The sequence below is a fragment of the Buceros rhinoceros genome, unplaced genomic scaffold (assembly GCF_000710305.1).
Source record: "Buceros rhinoceros silvestris isolate BGI_N320 unplaced genomic scaffold, ASM71030v1 scaffold18363, whole genome shotgun sequence".
NCBI classification, from domain to species: domain Eukaryota; kingdom Metazoa; phylum Chordata; class Aves; order Bucerotiformes; family Bucerotidae; genus Buceros; species Buceros rhinoceros.
In genome coordinates, this window is record NW_010405640.1 from 103,111 (window position 1) to 124,505 (window position 21,395).

At 48.4% G+C, this 21,395-nt stretch overlaps 1 protein-coding gene across 1 annotated transcript in view; it reads left to right on the forward strand.

Annotated features, from left to right (window-relative positions):
* Nucleotides 1-21,395, forward strand: part of SLCO3A1 (solute carrier organic anion transporter family, member 3A1) — a gene marked incomplete at its 5' end in the record, with an annotated part of 113,004 nt that overhangs the window by 79,144 nt on the left and 12,465 nt on the right. Inside the window, 5 exons of the mRNA XM_010133820.1 lie at nucleotides 6,268-6,366; nucleotides 9,209-9,472; nucleotides 17,550-17,714; nucleotides 19,620-19,818; nucleotides 20,715-20,853. Coding sequence (XP_010132122.1) covers nucleotides 6,268-6,366; nucleotides 9,209-9,472; nucleotides 17,550-17,714; nucleotides 19,620-19,818; nucleotides 20,715-20,853 — 866 coding nt within the window. The remainder of the gene's footprint in view (nucleotides 1-6,267; nucleotides 6,367-9,208; nucleotides 9,473-17,549; nucleotides 17,715-19,619; nucleotides 19,819-20,714; nucleotides 20,854-21,395) is intronic.

Genomic DNA, 21,395 nt, shown 5'->3' on the forward strand with positions numbered 1-21,395 from the left:
AAAGAGAGAAGCCTTCAACATTTTGGGGGGATAAACCCTTGGTTTAGCACCTTCTCCTGTGTTCCTTGGGCTGGTTCCTTTGAAGTCAAAGAGCTTGATTCAGCTCTGTTCCTGAAGCAGGCCTTAGCTTGGATCCACCATTGTGAGAAGTGAGTCAGAATGATAATCCTGCATTATCTCGTAGTTATTGGGCAAAATAAATGGCAGATGCTGTAATGCTTCATATCAAGACTGAAGAGGAATGTGAGATAGGACAAGATGACAGCTTAACATGACTTTAATTTTCTCATTTCTCCACGTTACAGGGTACTTTTGACGTTCTGACTAAATCCCCTTCCAAAGTGCATTGTTTTCCTTATAAAGCAAAACAAACCCCAGACTCCTGACCGTTTTGCTTCAGGGTTTCATGTAGAGAAACAAAACCTGTAGGTAGAAGAGAACAGACGAAGAAGACACCGTATCTGAAAGGGACTGGGAAGCAGAGGTGGAATCGTGCTGGGAGATGTGCATGGCCTCAGTGAGAGGAGGGGCTCCTGCTCTGATAGCCCTGCGTGCTGTCCTGCCCAGGGAGATGCTGTTTTTCCTCCTCCTGTCTCACCTACCCAGCTCACCTTTGCCTGGTGCTTGTTGGCAGCTCTGCAAAATGAACTTCCTTGTGTCCTCAGCCCCTGCTGGGCCTGAGGCTTTGAGATGAAGTGACTTGGTGTCCTTTAGGTGCCCATGTGGTTTTTTTCTCAGCCGGTGACTGTGTGCTGAACCTGCTCTTGTTCCTCAGTGAACTGTACCTGAGATGCCTCCAACTGCACCTTGGCGAGGCTGGCAAGCCTTGCTGCATCTCCCTCAATGTCTTGTTTCCAGCCAGGAGGACTTCTGCTGGGAGTTACTGTCCCCAGTTAATCCGTTACCATGATCTAGTTGATGCTTTGCCTGCTTCCCGCTGCAAGCAACACGAGTTTGCTTGTGTTTTGGGATCCTGTTGCTGCTGGAAAGCAACTTGCATCACCAAGGGACAGCTCTTTGTTCCTGAAATACTGACAGCTTTATCCCCAACTCTCAGCTTGGATCTTGTGCGTTTGGTGTGACTGACCGAGCATCTCTGTGCCACAGTCTTTGCACACATGTAGTGATACCTGCTGCTGCTCCTTCTTTTACTCTAATGGAAAACTGCCTTATCACTCCCAGGCCTTACTGGTGATAAAATCCGATCACAAAATGTCAGATCTAATACTACCCTTTGTCCCAATTCTTTCCTCAGCGCCTGGAAAATGTCCGTTAGATGGCAAGGCAAACTAGGATTTGACAAATAGTTCCATTTGAAGAGATGGGGAGGAAAATGTTTCTGATTTTGCAGTCCAGACTGGTTTGCTGCTTTCCTCCCTGCCTCTTTGGGGGCAAGGGGAGTGGTGAAGGGGGTAGAGCAGGAAACAGAAAAGGAGCAGCTGTTTTCAAAATAAAATGAAATTGTGCTTTAAAAGGATACAAACTGAAAAGAAGTACGAGTTGTCAAATAAAATGTTTGAACTGTCCCAAAACAAAGGAGAAACCTTTCTCATCCTGCTTTCCACTGGTCTCTGTAGGACTAACTACATTGGGGACACGTCCTGCTCCTCCTTGAAATGTTGGACCAAGCACAGACCCTTTGAAGAGGTTCAGCCAGCCCTGCAGAGCAAGAAGCGTTTGTTTCCAGGGCAGAATTGGATGTTTTCTGCCTCTTGAGGAGGGTGTTTGTTACTCGATGTACTGCTCTGAGCAACAGAAATAAGTTTTCAGCTGAGAATGAAAGGGAAGAGGCTGCAGTATCCCATACGGATCACCAGTTTGCTGCCAGTGGGAGTTTTGCAAGATTCTGATAGAGTCAGGATTAGGCCTTTGATCTGTTTGCTCCTGGTATTAGTGCCCTCTGGCTCTATCTACCAAATCAGTGGTGTTAAAGCTAACCACAAGTTTAGCACATCTTTGTACTTAGCGGCAACCTCAGGACCAGGAAAAGGGGTTTTGCTAGACGCCTTCCTCTACTAAGGAGCATCTTTGTGGTGGCATGGCTAGGTGGAGGATGTTGAAAGTGTTTTCCTGATAACAACAGCGGTGACTAGCAATTGTGCAGAATTTCTTCAAAGAGGAAAGATATCTTAAGCTAATTCTAATTTGGCTAATTTCCCCTTGAGTCCTCAATTCCACATAAATGTTCAATCATGGGCACTACCCAATCACATAATAGCCTGATTTTTCTGCTCAGTAGCGTGCTCCGCTGATCCTTGAGCATGATCTGGTTCTATACAGGCCCTAGACTATCCATCACGACAGTCCATGCCTTGGGCATATCCAAAAGCTGATTTGTGATATAGAGTGTAAAATACTGTTACTGCAATGGTAGGATTTTGTTGGAGTCTTGAAAAAAGATAACAAAAAGGGCGTGGGGTGAGCCGTTGTTTTCTTGGTTTTAAAATACACTATAGAAAAAGTAAAAAACACAATTACCATGAGGTGAGCCTGGAGGTGAATAATGATTTCGAATCTCATTGTAAGATCTTAGATACCTGTTTCCCTGGATGCTCTATCCCACATTGCCCTCTAGCGAGGACCTTGCAGAGCAGATAACGCCTCCCAGCTCGCAGACACCAGGATGCAGAATGTGGTGTTTTAGTCACTGAGACCACAGCTTGTTTCTGGAGTGGTGGTTGTCCGTGTGATGCAAACAGCGTGAGGAGGGGCTGCGTTCACCTGGTGCAGGTGCTGCTGTGTGTCCCTGTGCTGGCCGCGGCTTTCTTGATGTTTGCTTTTTGTTTGAGCTACCTGCCTCTGCAAGCATCTCCCCGGTGCTGCTGGATCGTTAGCTAAAGGTCTCTGCTCCCTTCTGCTTTGGAAGGAGGGGAAAATATTCCCTTGTTTCTTTTGGTGAAGGGTTATCTTTTTCCATGTTCTTTGTCTTACCCTTTGCTCCGTGAAACACACTTCACTTCTGTGGTTTTGCTTGTTTGCACACGGTCTGACAACCCTGCCTGTGGTTTGGAGATCATCACAGGCCAAACTTCTGTTGCACTTCAAACCAACATTGGAACATCCAAAGGTGTTGCCTAAAGGGTTAGAACTGGTCCTTGTCCTTCTGCTTAGCCATGTGAGCCTGCACTGGTGCTAAATGACAATTTTAATGTGTTCCCAGTTCTCCAGGGCTGTTAAAACACTTAGAGAAAATCATCAGGCAGCAGTAGGTTTTATCTGCTGCCTGTGGAGAGCAGGTCCTGCCTGGTTCATCCTGTCCTCAAGGTATTAAACCAGCCCAGCGGTGCCCAGAGCTGCCCTCTCCTGGGGGTGGGTGCCCTGGAAGCAGCTGTCTGTTGGCCAGGCAGTCCTTTGGCACGCACGGGTCCCATCGGGGCAATGGTACAGCAGTTCAGCAGCCCCCTTGGCTCCTTGGTGCCTGTGGGAACCCGTTCACAGCCCAGGGTGCTTCATGCCCACAGCAACCTTCTCTGAGAGCAGGGTCATCCCTGTGGATGTGAACCCTCAAGCAGCTGCCAGTGCCCCTCTGTGGTGCTGGGTACCAGGGTCTGGGGTGAGGGTTTGGGACTGGGACTGGTCTGCCTGGGTTTTCCTTCCCCTTACTCCTTTGGGTAGGGAAATAAGCAGAGCGATGTTGTGACCGCTGCTGAAATCCAGGGGCTCCTCATCTGAAACATGGGTTTGGTTTGCCCCAGGCACTCCTCCAGCTGACCTGAGGCCCCGTGTGTCTGTGCTCGCTTGACCATAATTACACAGAAATTCATAATTACCGTTCAGTCATCAAAGGTAAACCAGATCTTTGATTGCGGGCGTGTTCACCAGGCTAATCAGTCGCAGCCATTCATCTGCTAGATGCTGCCTGTTCAAAGTCTTTGACTAAAACCAGTTTTAGAACAGCTTGTTCTAAAACCTGTAATTTTCTGCATGCAAACAGCCAAAGGGTGGAACCTGATTGTGCTTGCGGCAGGTACGTGGATGAAGGCAGCACCCTGCCACCAGCGCCATCCTCCCAGGGGCTGTGGGACCCCCAGCAACGCAGTAGTGTTTGGGGAGCTGGGGTGGGCTGCACCATCACCCAGCCTGCTCCACAAGGCTCTTGTGGGATGAATGACAGACACGAATGCCATCTAGTGACCAAAAGATGCAATGTGGATATTTTATAAAATGCCACTTGAAATTTTATAGCCCCAAGTGGGGCAAGCCTTGGGGCTGGGAAGGGGGGAGATGGGGCTGGCAGTGCTGGGAAGAGAAATCCCTTTTCCCTGCTCTCCTGGCCTGTCTCTTCCCTCATTTCACATCCCAAGAAGTGCTTCTGCAGGTAACCAGGGACAGGGATCTCCCACCTGAGGCTTTATAAAACCTTGCGAGAGCAAGGCACAGGCTTCCTAAGCAGCTCTGTTGATTGAGGAGCACAAATTCCCCAACTCACTGCTGGACTGTGGAGCACAAATCCAGTGCCTGGGGACAAGGTGACTGCAGGAGGGGAGGTGGCTTACTCCACTACTAGCATGGACATCATGGGCAGAGACCCCACGACTAATTCAAGCTGGCAGCGTGGGATGCTGCAGCTTTGAACTTAGCTGAGACGGGGCAAGGGATGGCAGCTTCTGCCACTGTCCTGACAGCAGTGACTCATTTCTGTGGCTCATACGACCTGACACTTTTTTTTCCTCCCACCACCTTTGTTCCTCTCTCCTGTTTCTGCAGGTGATAGCCATGAAGGCATTAATGTGCTGGTTTCTGCATGAGTGGCTGGCTGGAGATGCTGTTGCTTTGTACCTAGTTATTAATCCAGCCAAGTCACGGTGCCACAGACCTGGAGGAATTAGCTTGTGCTCTGCATTTTAAAAATCAAGGTGAAGTTATTTCTGACCGTGCCAGCTTACTCTGCTTGGCAAGGCTGTCACGGGCAGGTGTGGTTTGCCTTGCATAGGGCTGGCGGTCTCCTGGGAATAGTTTGCAGCTCTGATCATTTCTCCAACTCCTGAGAAATGCACGGAGAGAGAACTTGGGAATTGAAAGTTTCCAGTTAAGGAACTTGAGGGCTGTGATGAAGTACATTACAAATGCACCGAGGTGCCAGGCAGCACCCCCAGAGAGGTTTGGAGAGAGATGTGGGATGTACCCGGCTGACAAAGGAGAGTGAGCAAAGTACCAGAAGTGAATAAGCTCCTTCGTGGGACGTTTCTGAAGCACACTGCCAAGACTGCTGCCTGCACAGGTTGGCACATCACTGGCCAAGGGTCCTGAAGAGCTGCCCCCTTTGCTGGGCACACGGGTCCATCAACAATGCAGTTGTTGGTGGAGCCCAGCACGATCAAGCAGGCGCTAGCTCTGCTCTGTGCTGCTCAGACTTGCCCCTGCCTCCTTCTGAAAGCCATTTACAAGGGTCCTTGGGGACATGCTGTTGGTTTTGTATCCCAAATGCGAAGGTACCAAACATGTTGCTATTGTCTAATTTACAAATATTTTGTGTTATCTTTGCTGCTTCTTTTTCTGGATTATCCATGTGTCCCCCTGCCTTTCTGCCCTGGATAATTGAGAGTTGGCAGCGTGCCCGTAGCGTTCCTGTTTCAGGGCCAAAATGGGAGTGAGAATAAATGCTTCTAAATACTCTATTGACGCAAATAAGTAATTTACTCATAATAGCTCTTTGCCTGGCATTACACTGGCAATATCATGCAGGTTTTGCAGTAGCACCGAGCAGTTGTGAGAGGTTGGAAGAGCCGTGCACCTTGGGGAGTTTTGGCTCTGTGGGTATGATAGGGAGAAGGGCCTCACAGATTTGGAAGAGTGTTGCTACTTCTTGAAGGGACTGTATCGACCAGTCTGTGACAACACTGAATTTCATAGATTTGCCGTCCCTAAATTCTGCAAATATCCCTGTTGGCTGGGAATTTAGCTGGAGGTGGCAGAGGTAAAGGCTTCCCCATGGGGAGAAGGCAGGTCTGCTTTACCTTGTGCTTTTAAGTAATGCCTCTTTTCGAGCAGCCAGCTGACTAGAACACAGTATATGTCCACACTGTGTTCTCAGCTCAATAGAAATCCTTCAGCATTATCACAGTTCCATCTATTCTTTCTCCTGAAGAGATACAGAAAAGCAAGAAGCATTTAGGGTGCTCTTTTCCCTGAAGCATTAAACACAGTGACATATCCCTATCGATTTGGCATCAGCAGGGCAATAGTATCTTTCAGGAGACAAGCAGAACAACTTGCAATGAATAACCTTAGCCTAGTACTAATTTTCTTTTTTCTCTCTCCTTGTAGGGATCCTGTTTACGATGCTGGTATTTGGACCAGCCTGTGGATTTATCTTGGGCTCCTTCTGTACCAAAATCTATGTGGATGCTGTCTTCATTGACACAAGTAAGGAGAACTGGGTTTGGTTTTAAACCAAATATGCTGACGTTGTATCAGCGGGACAAAAATGTTGATGCTTACAAGCGGGAAACTGCTTATTGTTCCACCTTGAGTGCCTCTTGCATGTATGGGTGTCACTTTTAGAGGAAGTGTATGACTTGGATTCCACTCTACCCCATAGATAATGGATTTGTAGTAGCTGAAATTCATTCCCTTCTGTGGGCTTTTCTACTGCAAGACGAGTTTCAGCCCAGCTCTTAGAGGACACTTCAAAATACCACCGTTGCAGGGCACACCAGCTAGCCATGGACGTAGTCTTGCCAGAGGAGCGGCATCCAGAGCATGGGATGAAATCTGCAGAGCTGCCATCCCCAGGACCTGGGAGGACTGTCCAGGCTCTCTGAGGGTGGCGTAACCCATCCAGCACCTTCTGCAAATGACTTGTTTGGACAGACAAGCGCAGTCCCACGGCGTTACTGCTTTCTTTCCCAAAGTACTGCTAATTGTGGCTCACCTCGACTCGGCACTTGGGTTAAAGCAAATTGTTTGCAATTGTCTTTTTGTTTATTAAGAACAGGATCTGCAGGTTGTCATTGCTCCCTGCACTAGGTGCTCTCTGCCATTAGAGGGCAATGTGTGACAGGCTGTCCCCTGCTGCTCCCCAGGCCCTTGGGCTGGAGGCTGCAAACCTGATGCTTCACTCTTTTTCCCTCGGGTGTTCGGATGTTTTTTCTACGGTTCTCAGCTCCACCTGATCCCTCAGGCTCTTACCCTGCCACAGGGGTGATGTCCCCTTTGGCAGTGCGTTGCAGCTCTATGATGTTGCAAATACATCTTCACAGGATGCGTATCTTTTTTGGGTGGCTGAGACTTTTAGCTGTGGCTCAGTCAAACACCACATGGCCCCTTTTCACTCCTTGGCATTAACAAAGGTCGTAGAATCATAGAAAAGGAACCTCAAGGATCATCTGGTCCAACTTTTAGGAAAAGGAGCTTGTTTGAACCCTGTTACATATGTGACCCTGAACTATAATTTACGCCCAAATATGAACATGCAGAGGATATTTCTTTTCCCAGTGGGTGAAGCTGTGGAACTGCTCACCATAGGGTGTCAGAAGTCTGCAAATGGATTTTTAAAAATTGGATGAGTTTTTAGAAGTAAAATGACACCAAATCTAGCTTAGAAAGCCCCTGAGCTGCAAGTCACAAGAATGATATCAGGTGTATGTTGACTTCATTCTGGTGGACTTTCTGGACATGCAGCTGGCGAGATGTTGGCCTAGCTAAGAAGTGAATCTGATGCGATCTGGCCATTTTTAACATAAGACATTTAGAGCTCAAAATGCCCCAGACAAACACAGAATAGGATGGTGGAGTGTTATCACAGGGAAGCCTGGAAGGGCTGTGGCTCAGCAGGTCACAGGGAGGGTGTAGCGCTTCCCAGCTGCAGGTCCAGCTGGCTTTGGCGCTGATCCATCGCTCTCATGTGAAGGCTGAGGCACACATGGCCTCTGTCTATTTTTGTATGGGAGAGAGCTTCCCCTTTGCAGCTGGCTCTGCCTTGCTGCTCGGGGTGGCACAAGGAGACTGAGCTCCAGAGGGCTGAGCCCTGTCCTGCTCCCCATTGTGGGCAGGAGAGTGGGATGCCAGGGCACGCTGCTGTGCCGCTGGCTCTCCATACAGGACCCATTTTAGGAAGGGGGTATGAAGACATTGTTTTACGTGGCTCTTCACGTGTCTGCGTTCCCAAGAACCTGTAAAAAATGCACTTCAGGCAGGAGGACATAACAGCAGAAGAACCTAATCCCTCAAAACCACTATTTTTCAAACTTTATATATATTTGAGAGTGACGTGTTATTTTCCCTAAGGAGAAAAGAGTTTCCTTTTGTGTCTGCTTGAGAGACAACTTGATTGCCTCACTTGAGACAGATTTTTCAGAGTGGGGTAACCAGACAGACATCACAAATGGAGGAGCTTGTTATTCCAGCCACGCAGACCGGGATCTCTGCCGGGAGTCAGCTCCGGCGCTGGGCACCCTCTACTGGCTTGCTGAGTGGCTGTGGCCATGAGGCAGCTGTTAGGAACACAGTTTCTTCTCTCCTGCTACTCATTTTTATTCCCCAAAGCAGACTCCAGAGCCTTCTTTCTCCTTATCTCCACTGAATGATGACCTGCAGGATAGTCTTGCCTTTTACTTTGCTTTTCTTAATTTTCTGATGATTTCTCTACCTTTTTGAGCCCATTTGAGTCCAGTATTTAGGTCTGTTTCACCCTCCACGCAGTCAGAGGTGCCCATAAAGCCCAAATGCCCATCTCTCCTTTGATGAATTCAAAGCAAGGGAGAGCACTGACTTCTTGGGAAAAAAGGGTAAGCTGGGATGGAGATGGAATGTCCTTGTCTGTGCTCTTCTCCATGTACGTTGTTGTACCAAGAGATAAGACAGCTGTGTGTGCACGTTTGGCACACTGGGACAGTGATGTCCAAAACCTCGGTGGCAGCACAAGGGACACTGACTGGTAGAAGGCAGCTTCCTAGAGCTGTCAGAGCCAAAGACAGTGGAGAGGAGCTCTGATTACAGGTTATTGCAGAAGTTGAATATACCGTCTAGATAGACAAGGTGATGGGTTACTTGTTCTAAGGACCTTTTGGATGTGGAGGTCATGATGCACTGGTGACTCACATGGTATGGGTGTGGGGAGCACTGTGGGTCCCCACCTCGTATCTGGGAGCCCCTCACCAGCCTACAAAGCCCCCAGCAACCATTTTCCAGCCTAAACGATCATTAACCCTGTCATCTTTCCCTCTCTGTGGCCAAGCCACTGACACGTGTGTGTGTGCCCATGCAGGTAAGCTGGACATAACCCCGGACGACCCTCGGTGGATCGGTGCATGGTGGGGAGGCTTCCTGCTGTGTGGTGCCTTACTCTTCTTCTCGTCCCTGCCGATGTTCGGGTTCCCGCAGTCCTTGCCCCCGCGGCCGGAGCATGCCGGGGAGAGCGAGCAGGCCATGCTTCCAGAGAGGGACTACGAGAGACCCAAGCCGAGCAACGGGGTCCTGCGGCACGCCCTGGAGGGGGAGAGCAGCACAACCTGCTTCCAGCAGCTGCGAGGTGAGGCACCGGCGCTCGCCGTCTTCTCTGTGAGAGTCAGCGACAGGTTGACAGCTGGCTGGATTTATAACTGGTCTCTGATTTGGGCCACCAAAAAAATCCCCCCAAAATCTCAGTATCCTGAAGTATCAGTCACTAGCTTCTGATTATCTCAGGCATGGTCCTCATTTAAAAGAGGAGCTTTGCTCCACTTGACAGGATTGGGGTTTTTTAACTACAAAGCTTCAGAAATGCATGATGATCCTGTAGGGTGGATAAAAAAACTAAGAGGAATTCAGTAGCCAGAGCAATTTGTGAAATTCTGTCCAATCTACTGTCTTGCACCCCTCTGTCTCCCGAAAGGGAACGTGAGCCAGCAAGGGTGGTTACGAGAAACTGGGAGCTCGTGGCATGTGAGCTGCAGCTTAGTGCAATCCCTGATGCAGAGCAGAGGACGTGGTTCTAATGAAGGTCAGCTAAGGATCCAGCATTTCGTGTGAGAGTGTGGGCAGATATCCTTTCTGTAGGCTGCACTGGAAAATCCTTCATCTGAGAGGGTGCCTCTGTGGCACTGGTGGTTGCTTCCCACTCTCTCTCACTGAGGCAGAGCAGGTTTCATTACCGCCTAATGTGTTTGGATAAATGAGGACAAAATCACTTACTCCCTCTGCGGTCGCCTTAATAGGGAGTTGAATGAGGTGCAGGTGGGAAGGGAAAATAGACTTTGGTGAAAAAAGTGTTTTCTTAAATATAAAAATGCCTTGAATAGATGATGTGGTTGTTCATTAAGGGAAGGTCAAAGATGTGAAATTTTGACTTGATGAAGAAATTCAAAAGAAAGGTAAAGGGATAAATGGTTTGAAAACTTGTCAGTAAAATTAATCTCTTCATCCTTTCATCATTGTTGCAAGGATTTTCTCAAGTTTGAGGAATGGTACGTCCATCTGGATATTCCTGTGGCTCAATTTGTGGTGTCATCAGAGCATCTGCTTCTGGCCATGGTGGTTTTGGAATGGGCACTGGAAATTTTTGCAGGTTTTCATACAGAAAAATGAAAGAATACAACATGTCCCCACTGCCTGGAGGGGCAGCAGTTGTGCCTGAGGATGGTGCCAAGCAAGCTGAGCTTCTTGCACACAGGGAGGCCATGGGGACAGTTTTAGAGGATCTATTGCTCACTGAAGTAGAGAAATTAAACTGCCACATCTGTATGCTTCAAAGTATTGATTACATCAGGAAGCACCATAATCTTCCACGTTCCGCCTTCTCATAGCAGGTAACCCCATTTCGGATCAGTCAGTATTCCAGAAGTCTCTTTGTAGATGGACTTTGAAATACAATTTACACCACATCAAATAAGACAGGGAATGACCTTTTTAGTTATGCCTTTGAGGCTGTCACAGATGACACAGTGTTGGTAGCTGACATCTCCTTTCAAGTCCCTTGCCGCTATTGTCGCAGTCGGAATGTGGTCAAGAGTCGTGTTTGCTGAAGTGCCCGCCTGGAGATGTTCAGACACATACCGCAAGGGAAGGCAAACATGCCTCACTCGTTCCTGATAGCAGTGGTTAAGGTGATGAGTGGAATGTTGCTGCGTATTTACGTTATTTTGCCAGCAGCTGAAATACAGAAATATATAAAAATTCTTATGTGGCAGGACCTAGTATCTTTAAACTGTTTCTTGATCATATAGTTTCCTTTGGGGAAAGTTAGACGGTTTAGCCTTTTCCCTAGTATAAAAAGGGATGGTAATTATATACAGAGGTTAAAAATATATATGTGCATGCATACTCACGTCTTCTGTCATGGGCTTTGGGGTCTGCATGGATTTGTGGAGCTGAACAGCAGAGGATGTATCTGTACATGGGTTGTGGGTGGAAATGCTCATCGAGCTTTGTGTGACCATCACTGTGACTCGTTTTTAGCAAGTGCTGTCTCTGCAGCTTGGTCCTGGGCAGAAGATGTGTTGGGCATAAGTCCGTGTCTGGATGGAGGTGTGGGATCATCCATCTCTTGTGCACAGTATGGGGAGGAAGAGTTGTTTCTCTGGACTGATTGTGTGAGGAGACTGGTATCAATGGTGCATCCTCGGAGGCTGAATCAAGTCTCCTTTTTGGCTGTCGAAGGGGTTTGATTATTTTTTACTTGATTTTATTTTTTTCAAGCATTGCAGCGGCTGCTGCAAGTTGAGTGGGTGTGGCAGGAGAGGAAACAGGGTGGTGTCAGTTGGAGACATGCTCCCAGCTGGGTCACGCCTGTCAGCTAGCGACATGGTATGGCTGGCATGTGGGAGGATGTTCAAGACGCTACAGGGTTTGCTGAAAGACAGCGATGTGTAGGGCTAGGTGAGATTCCTTGCCTGTCTCTAGCCTTAGCGTGCAGAAGGGCTAGGACTGATATAAAAGAAATCTGCTCAAAGTATCAGGAAGTCTTTTACATCTCTGTCGAGGTCTAAACAGGAGGCAGGACCCAAGTTTTGGGAAGCCACGGCATCTCTTCATGAGGAGTATTTTCATGCCAGGCAAAAAAGCATCTTTAAGAGGAGCTTCAAACTTGAAATGAAGACTGTGCCTTTGAACAGCACAAGGTGAAGAGGCAATCAAAGGCAGCAGCAGCTGCCGTGGTGGCGCTGCACAGCGGTGCTGGCAGGGGCATGATGGCTCAGGGACGGTCCTGGGAGGTGCTTACCGTTGCTAAACAGGCGTATGAATGCAGTGCTGCTTTACCTGATTGGTATCTCAGTTCAGCAATGCAAATCAATTTGAGAGCCCAGGGAAGTGAAGGATTAATAGCAGGGAGAGGATGGATAACTGCTGCCATTGCTCTGTGCTCTTGGCTGGCAGCCTGGCGGGATTCTTCCAGCCCTACACTCTCTGTATGGTCTGTGAAAGCTCTTCAGGCGTGGGCTGTCCTGGAGGCACAGCTTTGCTTTCCTACCTCTGGTCTGCCCTGGGGACCTCGCTGCTCTCTGGGGGCAGAGACAATGCCCAGCTGTGTCAGGGCACCGGTACCCTCTGCCTGGCATCTGCCATCCCACTTGGTGTTAACACGCTGCCTCTAACCCACCGCCTGCCCCAGGATGTGCTTGGAAATATTTTGTTAAAATCAGGGGTTTTTTCATACAGAAATGTCACTTCTACTGAATTGAGCGGTCGGTTCTAATGAAATTTGGTTTCGGAATGCTTTCCTGGCTTTATCTTTAACACCTCTGAAACATTCTGCTCTGAATGCATTTTGTTTTGCAATGATTTAAACCAGAAATTCATTACATTCTGCCTGTCTGCCTAGCAAGAGAGATTAAAACCCTAAATTATTGAAATTGATATGGAATCCTTCAGGTTTGGAGAGAGAAGCTCATTCACAAGGAATTAAAAGAAAACTCATTGTGGAATTAAATGAATTTCAAAGCTGCAAATTCCCTAGATGCGGAAACATTTTGGTTGCTGTCCAGCTTCATTTCCAAGAGTGCAGGAGAGATGGGATGTACAGCTGACAGCTGTCTTGTCTTCTGTTCGGTTCCTTCCTGCTCTGTGTACCAATCTGCTGAATTCCTGGAGAGGGAGCAGTGCTGAATCCCGGATTTCTCTCCCTAAAAGTGCTCTCTGGGAGCAGACATACAGTGCTGGGCCAGAAGCTTCTGGCTGTGCAGGGGGGTCCTGGGCCATGGAGAATCTGTAGTCCTCAATGGGAGTTCGTAGGAGTGAGTGGGATTAACAGTTAACAGGACTAGATTTAAATTCATGGCTCTGACAAGCCATAGTGACAGCCTTTTGGAGAGGGCTCCATCTGTATCTTCATTCATGGCCAGAGCGGTGAGTCTGTGGCCCTGATCCAGACAGGTACCATGCCCTTAATACCTTCTTGGATTTGGGTCTTGGCTCCCTACCAGCATCTAAAAGGCTTGCTGAGAAATCCTGATCGTAGATAAGGAGGAGGCAGATGATCACAAAAGGCCTCACACCAGGTCCCATCAGTCTCCAGGTTTCTTTTGGCTTGGATTTCATGAAGATGCGGGCTTTCTTGGCAGGTTCTTCTTGACTGTTTCAAAGCCAGCATCCTTGTTATCAGAAGCTTTGATTAATTCAGAAAGGCCTTCAGCCTGCACACTTTGGGGCAGGAGCTGAGCCGCAGCTGAGGTCAGGCAGAGTATATCTGTCTCTGGAAAGATGCTGTGCCTTGCTGTGACCTCCATGCTGCGGTCGAGGGAGGGTTATATCCTCTGCTCGAATCAGGCAAAGACAGTTGCTGGAGGCAAGATGATAAACTAGGACTTGCTGTTCCTTCCATGAGAACGTTACTGTTGCTTCAAACTTGTATCTGTCAAGAAGCCTCTGTGACGTGGGTATCATCCTTTTCCTTCGTATCTTTTTGTGATACTAATTTTGCCAAGGCCACGTGGCATGTTAAACTCATCCGAGATACCTTCAGTGCCTCTTGCATTACTTCGTCTTCTCTCTTTCTTTCCAGGAAACTGCCTCTTTCCAGGAGGTTTTTTCTTCTTGCCGCCTACACTATTTACTTCATCCTTTATTCCTCAAGCCAGGTGGAGATTTTGCCTTTTGTTTTCTCTTCAGATCTGAGGCTTGCTGCCTACCTTGCTATTAGAAAGTAGTAGTTTGGCTCAACGCTACGTCTTGCCTTTCCCTCACTGCACTGTCCTAGGTGGACTGGGCTGTAAACCTCCCTCTAATTTATTGCTTTGCTTTCTGTGTTCTTCATCTTTACTGCAAATTGAAAACATGTCTCTGTAGGGTGCTCCAACTGGAAAAAGGGGCTTTGGTGATTGTAATGTTCCAAACAATTCATTTCAAGCACCAACGTGGTGATTATAGTTTGTCGTTTCTAGAGAGTAGTTAAACCTCATGTAATGAGGTTGCCAATTATCCCTGGTACTCCCTGATGTTTAGTGACAAATCAAAGCTACTTGGTGTACATAAGTGTGTTTGCTTGTCAAGCCTGTGGCCTGTCACCCACAACTGGCCCCAGAGCAGGAGATAAGGAGGGTACTTGATGCCTTGGCACAGATACTGCTTGGGGTGTTAAACAGTGGGAAGTTGAGAGAGTGGCAGGGGGGTTGCAGAGCTTTGGGACATTCTTCTGGGTCTCTTCGAGCCTGAGGATGATTCCGTGACCAACGGTGCACATGGGTGGACTAAAGAACTGGGTTTTAAGTACTTAAGCAGTGAGAAGAGGCTGAGGTTTCTTGTTCTTCTCAGTGTATCTCGCCATGGTGATGGGAGTCACTTTTCTGCCATCGTTTCTGCAGCAAATTGGGTGCATTGGGGTAAGGCTGTTAAATGAGCTGGTCTTTCTGAGTATGGGAGGTTGAGTCTTTCTGTGCTGCATCTGATACAGCTCATGAGTTCTCCAAGTAGATTTTTGAGACTTTTTAATCCGAAAGACCTTTCCCTTTTCCCATTTGGCAAATGGGCTCCAACCTCAGATTTATAGCTCCAAAGTGCTGCTGCAAAGTGTTCAGCTAACCTTTGGGCCAACAAGGTGCAGAGTAACGTTTATTTGTGACTTCTGCTGGGATCAGCTCCATTGAAGAAGCACCATGCTTAGCTATTGCATTCCCCAGAGTTTTACTGTCCCCCATCAGACATTTTCCATTCCTCCTTTGTACCCAACCCTGTGTGCCAGGCAGTTGAAAGCATGTGAGTTGAGTCTACTGAGAGATTTTTAAACTTCACTGTTGACTCTTAATCTTGTTCCACAGGTATTTCACCCCAAGAACCGAGACAGATAAGGCAGCAGCAAATGTCAAATGATTCATCTTAACAGGGGCCAGTAGCAAGATGAAAGGATAGTCATTTCTATGGGAAGCCTTCTGTCATTTCCCTTAAAAAATGAACAAGAACGAGCTGGCACTAGCTGAGGAGATGGTGGAGGTGGCCAGCCATTGCCTGTGGTGCTTCTGCACTCTTAGCACTGGGTTTTGTGTTATACCCTCCAGCTAGTGCAGAGCCCTGTTGCAGTAGACGGTGATCAAACGTGCAGTAGAGGACAGGATCTGTCCCAGGAAACTCAAACCTGGACACACAAGGAAGAGCAGCAATGATGAAGTGATGGAACTCGTAGCCCAGTGCTGCCAGGCAAGGGAGGCACGAGGACCTGCTCTCTTGCGTGAGATCGTGCAATACCTCTGCGTAACTTTTACTGTCCATCCCCAAGTATGAAGGGTGGATTTTGACCTTGGTGAGGCATGAGGGTTGGGTACTAGCCTTGCCAACTTCAGAAATAAATCTCTATGATCTTTAACTCCCTTCTGCAAAAGACAGGCTGTCATAGTTATTACTTGGTGGATAAAGTTAGAGGTAGACCTTTGTGTCTTTTCATTTGAATTGGCACAAAGCTACATCTCGAGGAATCCATTAATCTCAAACAAACTGAACTCTAGAGGCATAACAGGCATTAATACCTTAAATATCGCTTTTCAAGCTCAGCGTTGCCAACTCCACCGTTTCATTTTCCCCCCTTTTCCTGGCAAGAACTGGGTAAGTTCTGTAGTGGCCACCAAAGAACTGAAGGAGGCAGCAGGTGGCTTCTGAGATATATCCATGTCTGAATCCTTCCATTCCCGTTCCTCCCTCCCAGTATTTTTTTCTTTCCTTTTTTTTTTTCTCCTCTGGTCTACTGAAAAATACTATATGCCTCCTGCGCCTTCATTGTTGCATTCAGCAAATCCTCAGGAAGGAAGAATTTTATACAGCGTGAAAAAACATTGGTGATATAAAGCAACCAGAAACTGTGGAGTGGCCCCTTCCAGAAAGGCTAGATCAAACCTCATTATAATCCTTTTCCACCCCCCTCCAAGAAAGAGTCAAGGGGACCCAAGCAGAGCCTTAACAAAGGGCTGTGCATTCACTTGCTGAGGGCAGTGCAATTAGATTTTGCACCAAAAGAGCCCTAAGGGAAAGCAGAAGCCAACACCAGAGAAATCTGTCATCTGCCAGACCGTGGTACACCACGGGGGATGTGGGGGATGGATTTTCAAAATGCAAAGAGGGGTCCATTGAGGCTTCACTACACTCCAGTGAGATAATTTTCAAACTTAATGATTTTCACATTTAATTCAGGGAGAAATTAGTCATCAGGTATTGAGACAAAGCAAGGCTTTCTTCTGCACTGGGATGCTCTCCTCTTCAAGCTGTGTTATCTCAGCAATAATTAAAATGTTCGCTGGAGTAGAAAATGTGCTATCTGATTCATTAGCCAGATATCCCTTTGTAAGGTAACTCCCGTTTGCTTATCCGAAATAGAGACGGGCCTGGAGAAGATGGCTCTGGGCACTAATGATTCAGGAGGGAGGAGCCAAGGCATCACGAAACTAAAGCAGGTGTGCATCTTACACAGTGACTAGCTCAGCATGTCCTCTTCCACCTTGGCAGCCACCAAGGCTGGTGGGGTCTGTATGGAAGGTGTTGCTTGGCTGGTGAAGCTCTGGGTTGTGGGAACGCACAGGCTAACATGCCTGTCCCAGCCACGAGGTCCCTTATGACCACGGGTGGCCGTGGCCCCAGGCTAAGCAGAAGAATTTCGCCTTGCACCCAGATGTGCTGCGAGAAGGTGTCCCGCAAGTGAGCCGGTGTTATGTGGGAATAAGAAAATGAAGCAAATCTGGAGGAGAAGGAAAGGCCAGGTGTGAGCTGAGTTAGCTTGTGTCTGAAAGCTTGCAAGAGTTTGTGCTGTGCTGAGTTACAGTTCTCATGACACCCATCGGCTGGTTCAGCATTGTTCACGGGAGGCAGGAGAAGGAGAAAGAGAACGCTAGGCTTTGTTTGACTCGCTTATGGGGGAAATAAAAGCAATATTGGAAAACACTCATCCTTCAACATTTCAAAATCATCTGTCAGATGTAGAGCGTAACGACAGGTGACTTCTTTTTGCACCCTCCTGGTATCTGATTCTTTAGATGATTCTGTTCTGGTGTTTCACTTCGTTTTGGTGTTGCCGCGTTTCGATCAGCTTATCTGTACAGAGGAGAAAATTGCTCCTGGTCTGAAGTGAGTTTGCCCTGCAGGAGAGCATCAAGGCACCTCCAGCACCTTGAGTAAAGCCCACACAAAACCACATCTCTCTTTTTTCTCTCTTCTAGTGATCCCCAAAGTAACTAAGCACTTGCTCTCCAATCCTGTCTTCACCTGTATCATCCTGGCAGCCTGCATGGAGATTGCGGTCGTGGCCGGCTTCGCCGCCTTCCTGGGGAAGTACCTAGAGCAGCAGTTCAACCTCACCACCTCATCTGCCAACCAGCTCCTGGGTGAGTAACCACCAGGGCCACCAAATCTCCAGCATCCAAAGGCATTTAAAAGCGTTCAGCATGGCTGGTAACTACAACCAGTCTCACTGGTTAGGCTGCGCAGAAAGTGACTCGCCCAACATCTAGAAATGTGTCTGTGGGTGGGAGGGCTGGGCTCCAGCTGTGCCTTGGCTGCAGAGCCCAGAGCAGACCTCCAGTGTCCTTCCTCCTCGCCTGCACTCTCCCCTGCAGCCCGCTGCAGTCACTTGCCCTAGCGCTGAGCCCGTTGCGTGAGAAGCGGTATGACACAGACAGGGTGTGAAAGTCTGTGATGCCCTGAAGTACAGCAGACATCCCAACCAAACTGGGCTGTTTGGTTGCCCAAGGCTGCAGTTACTCGTCAAGCGACAGGGCTGCCCATTGAGCTGCTTGTCTCATGGTTCAGGTATCCCAGAGTTCTCAGCCCATCTCCTTTTGGATTAGGAAGCCCAGTTTCTCCTGCTAGTCCCTCCTTTCCCCTTGGGCTGGAAATGATGGGATTGCAATCAGCAGTTCAAATACACAGTACAGCTTGGTTGACGTTCCAGTGCCCTTTCTCTCTGACCATGCTACGCTGCTGCTGTTCCCCATATACGTATGTCTCAATGTTCATTCATTCCCTGATGCACAGGCAGGATCTTCATTTATTTTCTCCTCCTGCCCATTCCCAAGCAGGCCCAGTGAATTGTTTATGACAGCCGTTCTCTCAGCAGCACCCAATTAAGAAATCTGTGACTTGATCTTGGATGATCTGCAACCACAGCTCGCCAGATGGGCAGCTGGCAGTGATCTGTCAAAAAATGGGACATGGTGAAATGGGTGGATCTTAATATCAAAATAAGGAGCTTGCAAGCTGTTCTCCTGACAGTTATTTATTTTTGCACTGAACTTGTGACATCTCCTGGCTTTGGCCTGGTTTTCCAAAAGAAACAATCCCCTGCAGTCAACCTTGCCTCCCCCAGCACAAGAACTCACTGGAGAATTTTAATAGAGTTTGACAGAAGGGCAGAGGTCTCAGGGATGTCAGGCTCTTCCATCTTTCCTGAAAATGAAAAGCTTGACAAAGGCAAACAACTTCACTGTTGACCTACTGGGAGAGGGAAGACTGCTGTGCTGTTTGGTGGGAGGTGCCTGGCCAGTCAACATGTGGGTACAGCTGGATGGTCAGCAAAAAGGGGATCACGCCTGAGCCGGAGCACGTCTTTCTTCTGACCTAGCAGGGGGAAAGGAGATTTGATGCATCTGTGGTCCTCATAATACCTTGTTTAAACAAAGTTGCTGCCAGGTTTCCCCTGTGGCATTCATGGGAGTCCAGAAATGCCGGATTTGGACTCACTCCTAAGCTTAGCCCAAGTAGGTGAAGTCTGGAGTATGACTGGCAGCAGAGGGATAAAAGGGAACCCAGACAAGCGTAGTGTGATAACGCCTTTCTGTGCCTGGAAAGTGAGTCGCTTCTGGCGGCAATTTTGCATTTCACAGTTCAAGAAGATTCTTTAAGGGAAACTTCATATTTTCAAATGCGACTGTTGCGTAATCTCTGAAGGTCAGACTATATACCAAGCAGGGCTCATCCAAACCCTCTAGACACCTCAGAAAATTCTTGACTTTGTCTGCCAGCTGTTGCAGGAAGCGTTAGAGACGCTGCTGCTCAGCTTTGGATGGGCCAGTCAGCAATTTTGGCATCTTTTTCCAATATGGATGAGAGCTGGAAGCAGGTTCTGGTTCCTCTGTGCAAGGCAGCGTACCTATTTGCATCCGTTCCTCTCGTTTTGGCCCACCCCAGCTTGGAGCTGCTCCATTAGTTGTCATTACGAGCACACAGGTCTCTCTGGGAAGTAGAAGAGCTGTAATAGTTTGCTTCTTGCTAACTGGTTTTTCCTCTTGCAGGGATGACAGCAATCCCATGCGCGTGCCTGGGCATATTCCTGGGTGGCCTCTTGGTGAAGAAGCTCAGCCTGTCTGCTCTGGGAGCCATCAGGATGGCCATGCTGGTGAACCTGGTGTCCACAGCTTGCTACGTGTCTTTCCTCTTCCTGGGCTGCGACACAGGACCTGTGGCGGGGGTTACTGTTCCCTATGGAAACAAGTGAGTCCCCAGAGCGTTTCAGGGTCTCGCGCAGCCTTACCCGCATAAACGCCATCTTACTGGCCTCGACTGGCAGCCTTCAGGCTGACCCTTTGCAAGCACGCAGGAAGCAATGTCGTACAGGGCTCTTAGTTTGGGGGGTTTTCATGCCGCTTGTCACGGTGAGAGCTGAGTGCCTGCAGCTGGCAGCAGAGTTTGAGTAAAATTGGTCAAACAGAATCGAAAGGTGCCAGGCCTGATTCTGCACCCACAGCCACCTATGGAGCATTGGGTCCACCACACCGCCCGGCTTCTCCTGGCAGCGAGGGACGTGCACTGCTTTGTGCATTTCTGTAAGTGCCTGGGGTCGGTTTGTAGAACCGGATTTTAGATGCCTGGCAATACAGATATGGTGAGGAGAGAGTATGCGTGGCTCCAGGCCCGTTTAATGGCAGAGATGAGGCACACAGTGCCCTGTAGCTTTCACAGGACTTGGAGAGAGTTATTCTGTATTTTTTTTTTTCTTGATGCTCCTCAGTATGCAGTGGTGAGTCTTTAGAAGATGACAGCTTTGGGTTCTCAGCTCCTCGCAGTTACTGTTCTGGAAGAATACAGAGCAATCTCCGCAGCATCTCTCTGGGTTTCCTTGGGGCTTTTCGTCAGGATAACAAGGCAGCCCAAGCCTCGCCATTAGATTCCCTGCTGCAGAGGGCTAGTGGCCATGGCATTACTGTCCCCGAGGAGAGGCCGTAGCCTGGATTTCTCCAAGCTGGGACACAGAGTGTCTGCCCCCTGCTTTTGTAATGTGTTTGCCTCGACCGTCCCCCCTTCAAAGCTATCTTTGTGTGACAGTGAGTGAAAAAGCTGACTGAGATCATCACACTGCCCATTAATTCCTCTTTCTGTTTCTCTTACAGCTCAACTCCAACCTCATCTCTGGACCCATATTCCCCCTGCAATAACAACTGTGAATGCCAAACTGATTCCTTCACTCCAGTCTGTGGGGCAGACGGGGTCACATACTTATCTGCCTGCTTTGCTGGCTGCAGCAGCACGGTGAGTGGGGTTTCCTTGGGACCTCTCGTCTGTAGGATTGATTCTGTGAGTGCGAGTGAGGGAGGTTAGTGCCTACCTGGTAGAGTAGCTTGTTTACAGCCAGCAGTGCTTCACCCCCAAAAGTTAAATGGGCCTGAGCCACTGTCATTTTTCACTCTGTTGCATAAATGCCGACTGACTCTGGCAGCAGTCTGCCAGGGCCACCCACAGAGCAGGACGGGACTTCCCATCCTCCTCCTCCTCTGGTCTTTCTCCTCAGCATGGTAGCAAGGAACACAAGAGGACATCTGCACAGATGTCCACTGGCAGAACCCACATCCTCTGGAAGAGCTCGCTAGCCCAGGCTGTGGAAAAGCTTCTCTTTTCTCTTGCAGTTCCTCATCTCCTCACTTCTCCACCTGCCAGTGTTTGTCCTGCTCCACCCTTGTATTCTTTTTCCTCTTCTTCTTTTCATGAATCTTGTTCCTAGAAACATATAACCAAATCCTGGTTTTATTCACCCTTGTTTAAGCTTTACTTTCATTCCTCTTGCTTCTCTCTCT